This window comes from Stegodyphus dumicola, chromosome 8, assembly GCF_044657685.1.
Source record: "Stegodyphus dumicola isolate Sdum_Otavi_A_Nest chromosome 8, ASM4465768v1".
Lineage (NCBI taxonomy): Eukaryota > Metazoa > Arthropoda > Arachnida > Araneae > Eresidae > Stegodyphus > Stegodyphus dumicola.
The window spans coordinates 174,486,658-174,500,600 of record NC_140775.1 but is presented as its reverse complement, the minus strand read 5'-3'; the positions used below and the strand labels follow the sequence as shown (position 1 = coordinate 174,500,600).

At 29.0% G+C, this 13,943-nt stretch overlaps 1 protein-coding gene across 1 annotated transcript; it reads left to right on the top strand.

Moving 5' to 3' along the window:
* Positions 1-12,826, top strand: LOC118194840 (tax1-binding protein 3 homolog). The gene is made up of 2 exons (XM_035366052.2): positions 1-285; positions 472-12,826. The coding sequence occupies exon 2, from the start codon at positions 746-748 to the stop codon at positions 1,106-1,108; it is 363 nt and encodes a 120-aa protein (XP_035221943.1). The 5' UTR covers positions 1-285; positions 472-745; the 3' UTR covers positions 1,109-12,826.
* Positions 12,827-13,943: the final 1,117 nt, after the last annotated feature.

Here is a 13,943-nt window from a genome sequence, read left to right as displayed (position 1 = left end):
CTTCCGCTTAAGCAAAATTATATTTAGAACAGTGAAGGATGGTTTTACGAAGGCTCTTGAAAACGTAGAAAATAAGTTTTTCTTTCATTTTGGGGCTTTTAAAATTGATCGATTTAATTTATTAGGTGAATGCATAATCGTTTTTTTAAAAACTGATTTAGATGGTGGGTCTGCGTTCTATTTACATTGCAGATTATTTGGGTGTATCTTTTAACATGTAGAGATGCAATAGTGTGCTGAATGGATACGATGATGACACCGAATGGGAGTTTAGTGTGATCAATGGTAATTTGAATTACTTGGGTCATCTGATTTTTGAATTGATAATATACTTTTCGGTTATAGTAAAAGTAGGCTTAGTGTTCTGAATGTTCCATTAAAAAATATTTTAACTACTCTTATCTTTTTGCTGTATTAAATGTTCTTTATAGAGAGTTGTTAGTTTTTATACTTTTTTTTTTTTTTTTTCAGCAATTTAAAGTTAAGCTGGACCGACGAAGTAATTTGACGGTTAATGATTTCTTATTGATTTTGATGAAGGACACAACTTGTATTTTCCTTTAAATCATCTAAGCCGTTTATTCAACTGTCAACAAATGTACGTTTACTGACTTGTACCCTTGATGTAATTAACGTTATATCAGAATATTTCGTGTTATTTGAATATTGTGTGTGTTGATTTAGGAAAAGAAGTATTGTAGGATTATATAGCTTGTTGATAAGGATTTGCTTTTTCATTACCAAAATGGCATTTGAACATCAACCTGGCATGGCTATTGAATGTTTAAGTATTCCAATAAAACTTACAAAGGAACCTGGACTTGATGCTGAAGGCCGAGAAGTTTTAAAGTGTGGTTTTAAAATAGGAGGGGGCATTGATCAGGATTTTCGTAAAAGTCCTCAAGGATATAAAGATAATGGTATATATGTTACTGAAGTCTGCGAAAATAGCCCTGCTGCAAATTGTGGCTTGAAGATTCATGATAAAATTCTTCAGGTTAATGGTTATGATTTTACTATGGTAACCCACAGTAAAGCTGTTGAATATATTAAAAAACATCCTGTATTAAATATGTTAGTTGCAAGGAAAGGAGTGACACATTCATGAATTTCTTATCTGTTCATGAAAAATAATTACTCTAGCTGGCTAGAGGCATTATTTTATGTTCTAAGTCTTCCTTTTGACTTGCTTTTATGATATATGTTCCAAAATGTCTTTCATTAGAGTTTATGCTTTATACATTTACAGCCATCAATCACAGTGCTTAATACTTTGGCCATTTTGTGTAAATGTTTAATATAACCTTCAACTTCATACTTACATGTTATATGTAATTCTTTAAATGAAAATAATTTGTTTAAAGGCCAGCTTTATTATGAAGAGTGTCTATCTTACATATATGTCGTCGTTTCTGAAATCTAACAAAAAATTAGATATTTAGATTTTATTTATGTGGAATAGCACATTGCTGTACAGCCATGTTTGATTTAGAATATGATTTTTATTAACTTTAGCACTATTGCAATTTTTTTATTAATATTAGTTTTGTAAAAAATTAAATTATTTATGATTCATATGTGATTAGATGTATTTTTGGAGAAAGTGCAGAATCACCCACTGCTTGGTGCGTTTTTAAGAATTGCACATACTCGGTATACATGTACACATTGACCTATTTTCACTTGAAAAAACTTTCCCAGAATTGCACAAAAATGGCATTGTGCACTCCCTTGACTTTATCCATGTACACATCGACCTGTCAAAGAAAATTGACTAAAATCCAATTCTTCTTAGTCTTGTATAAAGCACCAAACAAACAAGTGGGCTATTCTGCACTTTAGCCGTATTTTTTAATTCTATTTTGATACAGCAGAAACTGATTACTTGAACTTTTGAGAATTCAAAATTTTTTACAGGTTGAACTGGATATTTCTTTTTGACAAAATGTATCAAAAGTTAATACTAACATTTCTCATTTATTTATTTATTTTAAAATTTGGCTAGGTAAACTATTTTTGAATGATTGTCAATTATTTGCATTGCTTCTTTCTCAATAAGTCGTGTGTATAAATCTTTAAACAGCAGACATGATGTGTAGGATATTTTCATAAAATCCTTAAGTGTGAGGTAATTTACATTTTTGTGGTTTCTTCCAAATAACTGCACTCTTTCTCTTTTGAGTAAAAATATACATAGAGAATTGAAATATGTTTTTGAAATAGAGTGTAAATTTTGATTGGAATAAGCAAACCTGTGCTATTTATGATTCTGTACTTTAAGTTTTAAAATGTAATTTTTGTTACATTGTTTACATTAATAATTTTTGTAATATACCTGGTGTTGAAAGGAAAATTAACTTGACAATATGCAAAGAATTTTTTTTAAAACTTTTATTACTTTGAAGTTATTACTTAATTAATAGTTAATTATTACTTTGAAGTGAATGTATGCTATGTTAATTCTCCATTAGAACATTTACATTATTTCTCCATGGGATTTCAAGCTGTTATACACCAGTTGCATAATCAGAGGTTTTGATGTTCAGGGCGGTATAATGAGTTTGCCAGTTCTCTCAAGATGTTGGGGGGGGGGAATGCTACAAAATATCTTATGTATTATTGTAATATAATTTTGTAAAGCAGCATATAAGGGGTGGGGAGTTTATTTTTAAGTCAAATTCCAACATTCTGAAAGACTACTCTGCTTGTTTTCAGTTAATAAAATCATTTGATGACATTTTAAGAAGCTATTTCTTTATTAAGTTTGCTGTTAAACAAACATAATAGTAAGCTTTCATAAAGGCAAGGTACTCATTCATAGGTCTTAAGCATTTTTTCATTGATTTTTATTTAAAGAATAGAGTGTCTGACATTTGTTATAATGAACATCATTTGCAGGAATTGTGAAAAAATTTCCTGTAGTATTACGATATTTGGAGGGATCTTCTGAAGTCTTTTTATTTAAATAAGCTGCAAAATTTCAAGGGACTGATTTTAACGTTTCTAGTTTGTCTTCCTTAACAGTAGCAGAAGTAAAACTCTGAACTATTAATTTCTTATTAATCTCATTGGGATCATAATTTAGTTGACATTCACATTTTTAACTGAAAAATTAATTGGAGTAGAGAAAGCATAACTAAAACATCAAGCTATTGAAATTTCAGTGTGTGGATGCTATGCAAATATAAAAATCTTTATAAGATAGTTGTTGCATCAGAATTTTTCAGTTATCGTAAATTCTTCTTTGAGTAAAAGTATATTATAAGGTACCCCTTGGCAATTTTTGGCGGTACCTGTATACCGAGTTTGTGCAATTCTTTGACTTATTAACTTTCGCTCAAAAATCACCATCTTGCATAACGATGATTTTTGAGCAAAAAATCGCCGCTACACAAAGCCAAAATGACAACACAAAGAATTGCACAAACTCGGTGTCCATGTACACATAGACCTATTTTCACTTAAAAAAAAATCCCCAAATTGCACAAAAGTGGCATTGCTCACTCCCTTGACTTTATCCATGTACATGTCGATCTATTTTCACTTAAAAAAAAGTCCAAGAATTGTACAAACTTGCATTGCACACTTCCTTTGTCCATGTACACATCGATATATTTTCACTTAAAAAGTCAAAGGAGTACCCAATTTTACAATACAGGCAAACAAAAAATACATAATCTCAATAAACTACATTTTAAACTAAACAATAAAATAACATAAGGAAAAACATGTTATACATTTAAGCACTACAGTCAGCAAATACCCACTTACCTATTTAGAAGTTTCTTCATCTTTAGTCTGTGGCACAAAAAATTCCTAAAATTATCTGAACTCAAATCCGAATATCGGTGGCGCCACATCTGAACCTTTCTTTCTATAAACCTTTTCAAATCCATCTAAACAGTTTTTACATTCGACTAGATGCATATCCTTCCTACATACAGGGCACTTATAATGGCACCAGTCAATTAACGCTCTTTTCCCCGTTCGTTCCAAATTGTACAGAACTTCACATTAATCTTACTATATTCAGCCATTCTACCGTTTAAACAATAAAACTAACACACACCACAAAAGCGCTTACAAAATTTCCCAGAATCGTGCACCCAATTACGTCACAATAGGGTTTCCATAACATTCAACTACTCAGGCTACCATAAATGACACAACAACTTGGCAATAAATGAAACAACAACTTCGCTATAATACAAGGGGTACCTTAAAGTCTACTCTAACCCTTCTTTGTTCTAACAAATCATGACTAATCCTTATAAAATTATGTCTTGTATGAAAAATGTATCCCCCCCCTAAACAAGCCTCCTTCTCTGTAGCTACATAACTGCTATATGCAGCATTTTTCAAATATCATTGCATAATTAAACTACTGTATGCTTGATTTAAAAAGAGATTCAACATTTCTTATGTAAAGAAAAATTTTTACATTTTAGTTTTCTTATGTAAACTTAAATTTTTGATAAATTCATTTTTATGCATATGTGCATAAAATCCTAATTATTTTTCAAGCACAAGTTGCAAAACTTGTGCCACTCAAACCTTTTATTTCTTGAAATGTTTTTCTGTTCTTTTTATATTTAACTTATCAAAGTTTGATTATGTTCAGAATTAGTTTCATTTTACATAGTTTCCTGTGCATTGCAATTTAATATTTTTATGGTATGATAAATTAGAAAGATTCCTTTATTGTGTGCATGTATAATCTCTGAAAATGTAAGTCTTTTTTAACATTGTCTGAGTAATTGTTTTCAGATTATTTCTTGATTTTAATTTAAACAGCTGTTTTTTATAGCTTTTAAATTATGTAACTATATTAACATTTTGTGAATACTGAAGATTAATTTTATAAAAATACATTTAATGTATTATATATAGCCATTCAAAACTATAATTACATTAGCTACTGTAGAATTTTTTCATTTCTTACTTTTAATAGTTTGCTTTCTATTTCAGTTGAAACGGTTTATTAATGATGGAGTAAAAGTATATTTACGGGTACCCCTTGACAAAAATTGGTGATTTTTGGTAGTACATGGATACCGAGTTGGTGCAATTCTTTGACTTATTATTTTGGCTTTGTGTAGCGGTGATTTTAGCATTAAAAATCACCGCTACACAAAGACAAAATAACAAGTCAAAGAATTGCACAAACTTGGTGTCCATGTACACATTGACCTATTTTCATTTAAAAAAAATCGCAGAATTGCTCAAACTAGGCATTGCACACTCCCTGGACTTTGTCCATGTATACATCGATATATTTTCACTTGAAAAGTCAAAGGAGCACCCAATTCTAGGTAAAAGTATATTTACAGAACATTCAACTACTCAGGTTACCATAAATAAAACAATGCTTGGTGATAAATGAAACAACAACTTGGCGATAAATGAAACATTTTCGCAATAATACAAGGGGTACCCTTTAGTCTACTCTAACCGATGATGGTTTTGTAACAGGTTCAAGTCAGTCATCAGGTAGTTTACTCATTGTTGATAAAATTTTTTATAAACTGTAATGTATTTATAGTTGTGCTTTGTGTCAAATTTTAATGTGATACTAGTTGTAAATATATTTAAATCGTGCTTTGGGTTTTTATACAGTACAAAGTCTGTAATCCGGACTCGTCGGGACTTCGGCGATTCCGGATTAGGGGTTTTTCTGAATTAAAGATCATCAATTTAAACCTGGTAAGATGGCATGCAGAAATTATACAATTAAAAATATGAAACCGTAATTTATGAAATAAAGAGCAATTATGATCTAAAGGGTATCAAATTTTTTTAAAAAAGAAGCTGAATATTTATTTGTTTACTTTATTAAACATTTCTTTCAAAGCACGCTTGGGTAAAGCATACATTACTCATAGTCGAAATTAGAAAATTGCAACCTGGAAACTATTTGATGTATATTTGTGATATTTATAATGACGTGGAAATTTATTTAAATCATATCAAAGATGAAGTACATCAAGATGAAATGCTACACTTAGGAATTATAAGCCGAATAAAATAAAAACATCTGCCCTGAAGGTGAGGATAGGGCTGACAGATCAACTTCCAGTTCATTGCGCGTCAGCATGCCAACCTTCTGCGAGCTAAGTCAAGTCAATAGCAGTTCGATTCAGTGCAAAATCAAGAGCGAGGAGCAAGAGCACTTTCACGCTACAAGTCTGTGAGTGAACTCTGAGAATCACCTAATAAGATTAACGAACCAAAGTGTTATAATTGTGGAAGTATAGGGTGCGTAATGTATGTGCATTCTTTAGGTGTATGTGTAAAACATACAAAAAAAAAAAGTTTGTGGCTTTGAGGTCTGGATTATAGATCATTCCGGATAATGGGTGTCCGGATTACGGACTTTGTACTCTTTTTATTTAAAAATCTGTCTTATGTGTAGATGAATTTATATGCTATAAGTGATACTATTATGAAATTAATCCACTGTCTTTTTTATACTACAGATTTGTCTATGTAATTACCTTATAATTTGCAATGCTCATTTGCAGCTTAAATTCAGCTCTAGAAAGATTATTGTGAAGTAACTCTAATTACTTGTGTTAATGAATGTTTTCATGATATGTACTTTTTATGCATTTTTTATATTCTTTCAAGCACAAGTTTAACAGTTGTTGATGTTGCACTGAAATGTGTTTCTGTATTAAAATGTACTGTAAACAGCTTGTGTTGTTGAAATACTTTGTCAAACATATAACAGAAGCACAACAAGAATTTAATGATATGTATGAAAAAAAAAAATGACATCTTTTAAATCTTGTATTAACTTATGAGTTGATGATGATGTTATTAATAATTTTAATAAGAATCAGATTTAACATAATATTTTAATTTTAAGCATTGCTTTTAATATACTATTTATGTGAAGACTGAGAATAACCATAAAAATTTCATTTTAAAATTGGGTCAATAATTTAATGGTGTACATTCCAAGTTTGCAGACTTCAATGGGATAATTAAAATTTCGTATTAATGATATTTATTTTTTGTTTCAATAAATCTTAAGTGTTATTTCTCTAGTTGATATTTTTAACAGTTTTATAAATTAAGTTTTACTGTTATCGACAAATATAAAATAAATGCATTTTTAAATTTGAGGAAAATGCCGTGCCTATTCTTAATTAATTTTTAAACACTTGTTTTATTTGAATATTTTCTGGAGGTGTAGAATAATTGTCTAATGTAGTTGCATTCTTAAGAAAACCTTCACATCACTGCTGTAACTATTGAATATTTTAATCCAGTATAGAATTTCATTTTGGCTCGGTGAACATCTTAGGCACAGATAAGTGTTGTAATAATTTATAACTGAAATTGTCAAATTTTTAATTTCTTTCAAGTTGCTCAGTGCTGCTTCTTGTACTGGTTTATCTTTTAAATTGGAACAATACCTTGTTTCAGCTTATGAATGTTGAAAAGAATAGCTTAATTATATAATGTGCAAAACTGTTTAGTTTTTTTTTTTTGTTTTGTTTTTTTGTTTAGGTATCCTAGTCTGCCTATTTTTACTGACAGATTATTGGCTAATAATTATTAAGAAATAAATTATCTAATGGTGTAAGATGCTGAATATTTTTTTCTGATTAGACAGATATACTATGTATAAAATAGTGATGAAGCTATTTTAAACAGTACTGTATAAATGAAATTTTCTTTATTGCTATATGTGTATATATATATATATATATATATATATATATATATGTAGTGAGAGAGAGAGAGAGAGTGAAACCTCTAATACTATCTTCTGCTAAAAATGCCCAGTGTTTCTGAGAGTATTATTAAATAGCAGTATTGAATGATTAATGATTATGCTCAGTAAAAGGGCTGTCTTTGCAGAAGATCCAAGTTGATTATCATGGGAGGATTGTCTTTGTTTCTTTTCATAATTTTGGATTAAACTTTTGATTTTGGAAAGAAATATGTTGGAAATGCAGCAGACATTCTATTATTTTAATATTAATCTCTTAAATGATAGCTTAATGAAATGAATTTTGTTAAGTGGTAAGAAGGCACAAGAAAAAGGGTGTGAAAAATTTTGTTATCCGGTTCAGTTGTAGTTAGTTTCCCCGCTCTCTGTTGCATTCCCTTTCTATGAAGTATGAACTTTGTTGTGTTAAACTACATACCCTACTCAGTTAACTTCTAAAGCATAGCATTTACCATTGGGCTGTTAAATGGAATAAAATAAAAATAGTCTTTTTCTATATGTATGTGATGCTATTCTCTGAAGAAGAGGGGCAGTTTTGTTCTTCAGTTAAACTTCCTGTGGTTACTTTTTTGTAGCACTAATTGCTAGCAGTTGCTTTAATGAGAAGAAGGAAGAATTGTTTTTTTCAGTAAAAACTGGAGGTATTTAGTGCTTTTGATCCAGCTAATCTTATATTAAACATTTGAAAACACTGAGTGTACTCGAGCGAATCACTGCATGGTGGTTTTCTCAATCTCGAGTAAATCAGGAAGAGGGTTCAGTTTTGTACTCTTTTTAATTTGAAACTTAGATATTACAAATAAATATTTATTGCACACAGAAACGTTCACATTAATATTAGCAAATGATCATAAGCACCTTTAATATTTAATTATATAGTATCATAATTCTTTAGTTACAACATTTACTTAGGTACATGATTCAGACTGTTAAAACTCTCAAGCAACTGTTGGATTAAATCTTTTTGAGAATATGTTGTATTTATATGAAAATAAGATCTGTCAAATATTAGACACTCCTTATATTTTGGAATAAACTTTAAGAAATAAAAATATAGCTTAATATTTATTTTATCTTGCAGTAGTTTTGAGAAAAGTAAGTGCCCCCCTTCCGTAGGCTAAGAATATTGTTACTGATACATTATTTGTTTGATTGGATTGCCTTGTTGTTTAAATAGTTTGATACTATATTACAAAATTCTAGTCCTTAATAATATCCAGGAGCCCACAAAGATATTGATAGAGATTATAATTTTCACAATAGATGATCTGCTTGCCATCATAAATTGTCATAAATACATAGCTGCCAACTTTCTTAGTTTTACTGAGAAATTCCCAGTTTTTCTAGCCTTCACTAAAGGGAGCTACTGAAGAAAATGTCTGCAGGTATTAAATAAACTTTATTCAGTTAATAAAAAAAATGTACAAATTCCTTTTCGCTACACCAGCATTTCTCAAACTGCTGTGCATAAACCACAAGTAATCCTCGAAACCTGCTTTTGTAATCTTCCTATATTTCCACAAAAGACCTAAAATAAAATTCAAATTAACTCTGTATGTCACATTACAGCTAAGAAAATCTCAGAGTCTGAAGATTACACACAGCAGTTATCCATCACTTTTTCTCTGAAGATAGGTATTTTATGAGATTTATTCCCTATTACCCTACCTATGAAATTTCCACTCTAGTCTTACTAACAAAGAGGCATTTAAAGCACGATTGTGACACTTCTTGCTATTGTTTCACTGCATGTATATCTGGTGCCACTGGATTCATTAGTATTGAAAATAGAATAAAGTGAACTATGCAGTTGTGCTTTAAAAATTATTAATTCGATGTCTTACATGTCTGTGTGAAAAAGAGCTTGCGTCACCAAATCAAGTAAAAAACAAAGTACTGAAATCAGAATCAGTGTGATGTATGTGCTAATCTCAGACTTAATTTTATTACTGTTAATTCAAACAAGAACAGTTGCTCAAGTTTCAGTAGTCTCATCCATGCTATTAATAACATTTATTTCGCTTTTAGTTAATAATGTAAAGATTATCTAAACTCTAATAGCCTTGAATTATTAAAAACAAATACAAATTTATTTGGTACTTTTCTGTTTCGCTGGTGCAAATCTCGCCAAGCAGACTTTATTGGCGACAACACACATTATACACATAAAAAATGTTAACAAATGTTAGTTTTAAGACATTTTTATTTTAAAGGCATAAACATTTTAATATCATTTAAAATTTTGTAAAAAGAAAATAAAGACAATAAATTTGTAAAAAGACATTAATTTAAGAATCTACTATGCTTTCATAGTACTACATCCTGATTCGCCGTTTCATATCACGTGAGCCCAAGTGATCTCATCTCGCATAAACTATGCTACAAAAATCTAATTCTCTCAATTATCTACATTAAATTCAAGTTAATCTTAATTTGGAATAAAAGTTTAAATGCAAGAATTATTTCAATTCGTACGAACAGCTTGCTCAGAAATTATGTGAAAACCACAGTGCTTTACTTCACTAGTGCATTCTCATTAGACTTGGTGAATTTAACCCTTGAGTTTGCCTTTTCTATATTTTTGCCTTCGGGTGAGTGGTGTGATTGCATTCTAATTGACTTAATAACTGAGAATTGCCTTAGGGCATAAAATTGAGTTATCTGGTAAAAATTCTATTTAATTGTATGCCAGTATTGAAAGAAACAATCAATCTGATAAGAAATGGCTGCGATTTGTTTTGAAAATGAGGCACAAAAGGTTACCAGGAGAAAAAAGTGGCATTGGTTTACCATGTTTGGTGACTATTGCTTGCGCCGCCAAAATGGAAAAGTACCATTTTTTTTATTAATTTAATATTGATTTAAAATGAAATTAATTTTAATTAATTGTATTCTAAAAATATAAGTAACATATGGTAAAATAAGTTGCTTTCGAAGGGGATAAGAATGTGGTGGTCTGCAGAATATTTGAATTTATACAAGTAGTCCTCACTTGAAAGAAATTTGAGAAATGCTGCCCTACACTAGGAATTTTCTTTACCCTAGTCATTTGTAGAACTTCATGAAGGCTGAACCTGTGTGTAATCAATATTATTATTTATGTTGCAGACTCTACCCTCAGCTCTTGTGATTTTAAGCATATTTTTCTTATATTTTATTTGATCTGAAGAATCATAATCTGTATACATTTGTGGAATATTTTTATGAAGATTCAGTTAATGTTCAATGAGGTAATATTTGTATTTAACTTTGTTTTATATCATTGTGTGATATATTAATAATAAGTTTATCCACACAGTAGTGTGTATATTAACTGTTAATTTTATTTTAATTTTATTTGAAAGTATTTTGATGAATAAAAGTTTTCACTACCTGCTTGAAATTTTCTTCGTGTAAAAATGTAAGTAAATTACAAAACGAAATTAGCCAAAGAAATAAAATTTGCAATATCTAATTAATATTAATAATGTTTTACATCAGAAACGTATTATAAATAGTCTGGTAACCTGAATCATGTGTTATGAAATGAATTTAAGTCTTGGATTTCTTTTAATGTGTTGTCATCACACAGTTTGCAAGTCTCTTGGAAATTCCTGGTTTTTTTATGTTTCAAGGTTGACATCTGTATACATATTATCACAGCCTTTATTAAATTATCTTGCCTATTCAATTAGACATAGAATATGATTTTTTGGAAATTTGATATAAATGTTTACTGTAACACAGTTTCTGCATTAAAGAAACAAATGACAGATCATATGACAGGTGGGATTTTCAATTCTCTTCATCATTTTTAAGTCAATAATGTAGAAGTAGTTTTGAATTTTTAAGAAAAAAGTATTGTTTTACCTTCTGAATCAAGAAATCATTGCATGTGCATAATTGTAGCAAATTATTTCGTGTAAAAGATGTTGCTGAATGAGGGTTATTTTTAAATATGTCTAATTGCATTTCTAATTTAAAATATGAAACTTTCTTATCAAGTTTTAGAATTAAAGGATTTCTGTTGCAATAAATTAAAAGAATTTTTAGTTAAAAGATAAGCTTCTTAATGTCCATAAAAACATGTTCAAAGATAATTTTATTTTGTAATTAAATATTAAGTTTTTCATGCTTATGATCTAAAGCTGTTATGGTTGATTCTTAAAAAATTAAATGAAAATTACTCTTAGCTTTGATGTTTTAGTCTTGCAGGTCTTTTAATTTTTTACAGAAATTAAATTTCATTTAGATATTTGATTAAAATTAATGTTAATTTGAATCCTGCTCAGTTTTAAAATTTGAAATTTTCAGAAAATTTACACTAAAGTATTTCGGTAATTAGTGATATTAGTTTACACATATGAATGATAAATAAAAATTCATTTTCAGAATCTTTGGACTGAATTTTTTTTTTTTAAAATATTGTATAATACTTTGTAATAAATCCTCACATGTATCTAGTCATTTGGATGCTGACAATTGTTATTTTCTTGATATAAGTTTCTTGATTTTTGATGTTTAGAAATTTAAAAAAAAATTGTTTTATTGTGAAGAACTGATCCCTCTTTCCCCAGGATTTAAAATGCACAAATAATGGATCGATTTTGAATCCTTTATATCTACAATTTTAGATGTCATTTAAACTTTTAGAAGTCTTTATGCATAATTCAGATTTCCCCTTTTATGAAAGCAGGGTTTATATAATGTTAAAATGACATCTTTTTGCTGTGATTTGATTTGTATCATAGCATTAATATGCTGATTTTATAAATATTTGAAGTTTTTATGGTATTGTTGTGGCAGGAATAAAAATCTCATTAATGTATTTTTAAAATCTCATTTTTATGCTAATATTATAATATAAAGTTTTGCTAGTTTTAATTCTGTAACTTATAGAATAGTAGCAGATGGCACATTTGTAAACCTAATTTGAGTTTCGGATCTTATTTACATGTTTAAAATAAAAAACGTCTGTATAATATTGTGATAGCTTTGCATAATAGAATAAATGTACTGTGTTGTCTGTGTCAAGCTGCTCAAGTCTGATGAATTTCATTATATGTAAAAGTAAATAATTAAAAATATGATGTATCTTGCTTGTAATTTTGGATCTTTCTATTCACAATATAAATCATTACCAAATGATAGATACTTATGCCAAAAAAAAAAAAAAAAATATATATATATATATATATATATATATATGAGTTCTAAAATTAATATTATAATTACCAAATGGATTTTAAAGAACTGCAGAAAAATATTTACAAAAATGAAGAGAGCTAAAAAATTTAGAAGTTGAGATTTTATTAAATGAAAATTATAACTGAAGCTTAAGTCAAAGACAAATTTTCGGTTTTATTCCATGAATGTTAATTTACGTTATGGAAAAAAATTCTGATGTGTACACCACGACTTCCTTGTATGGAATATTAAATTATACCCATTTTTTCCTGCATTCTGTTTAAACTTATTTCCTTGAATTTCATTAAAGATATATTTCTCATTCAATTAATTCAGTTCTCCTTTTGCAACAAGGCAAAAACACGAAAGACCTCAAAATATCTCTATTAAAAATTAAAAAACATAGAAAAATGTGAAACAGTTAAAAGAATTTAAGGAACAATTTTTATAATTAGAGTTTTTATGCAAAAACACTATGCTGAGTCAATATATGGGATAATTTAATAACTTAAATGATAATGCCAGAATGGATTAGGCATGATTTAATTCGCAATAACTGCTATGGTAAAAAAATTAGGCTTAGCTGCACTTAAACAACTTTTAAATTAAGACACAAACACACGCCGAACAAGTACAGTCAAAAGTCGTTAATCCGGACTTGTCGGGACTTCGGCGATTCCGGATTATCGATTTTTCCGGATTATAGATCATGGGGTCCTTGAGTATGGAACTCGGAATTTTATTGATGGGAGAATAAAAGACCCGAAAGTTAAATTTCTGCAAAATATGTGCAACTTTATAGCTAATTGATGGAAAGAAGGAAATGGCAACAGAATTTTTATAATCTAAAACAAGAGTGTGCCTTTTAGTGTGTTGAGATGAGAATTTTTTAACTGCTTGATTAATAATGTTGGGTGAAAAGCCCCTGTCAATAGCTATTGCTTTTAAATAATTTAGTTCTTTATCAAGGGCTAGTTTGGAGGAGCAAACTTGAAGCACGGAAAACATAGGAATAAAATGAAGCTAACTTTTGTTT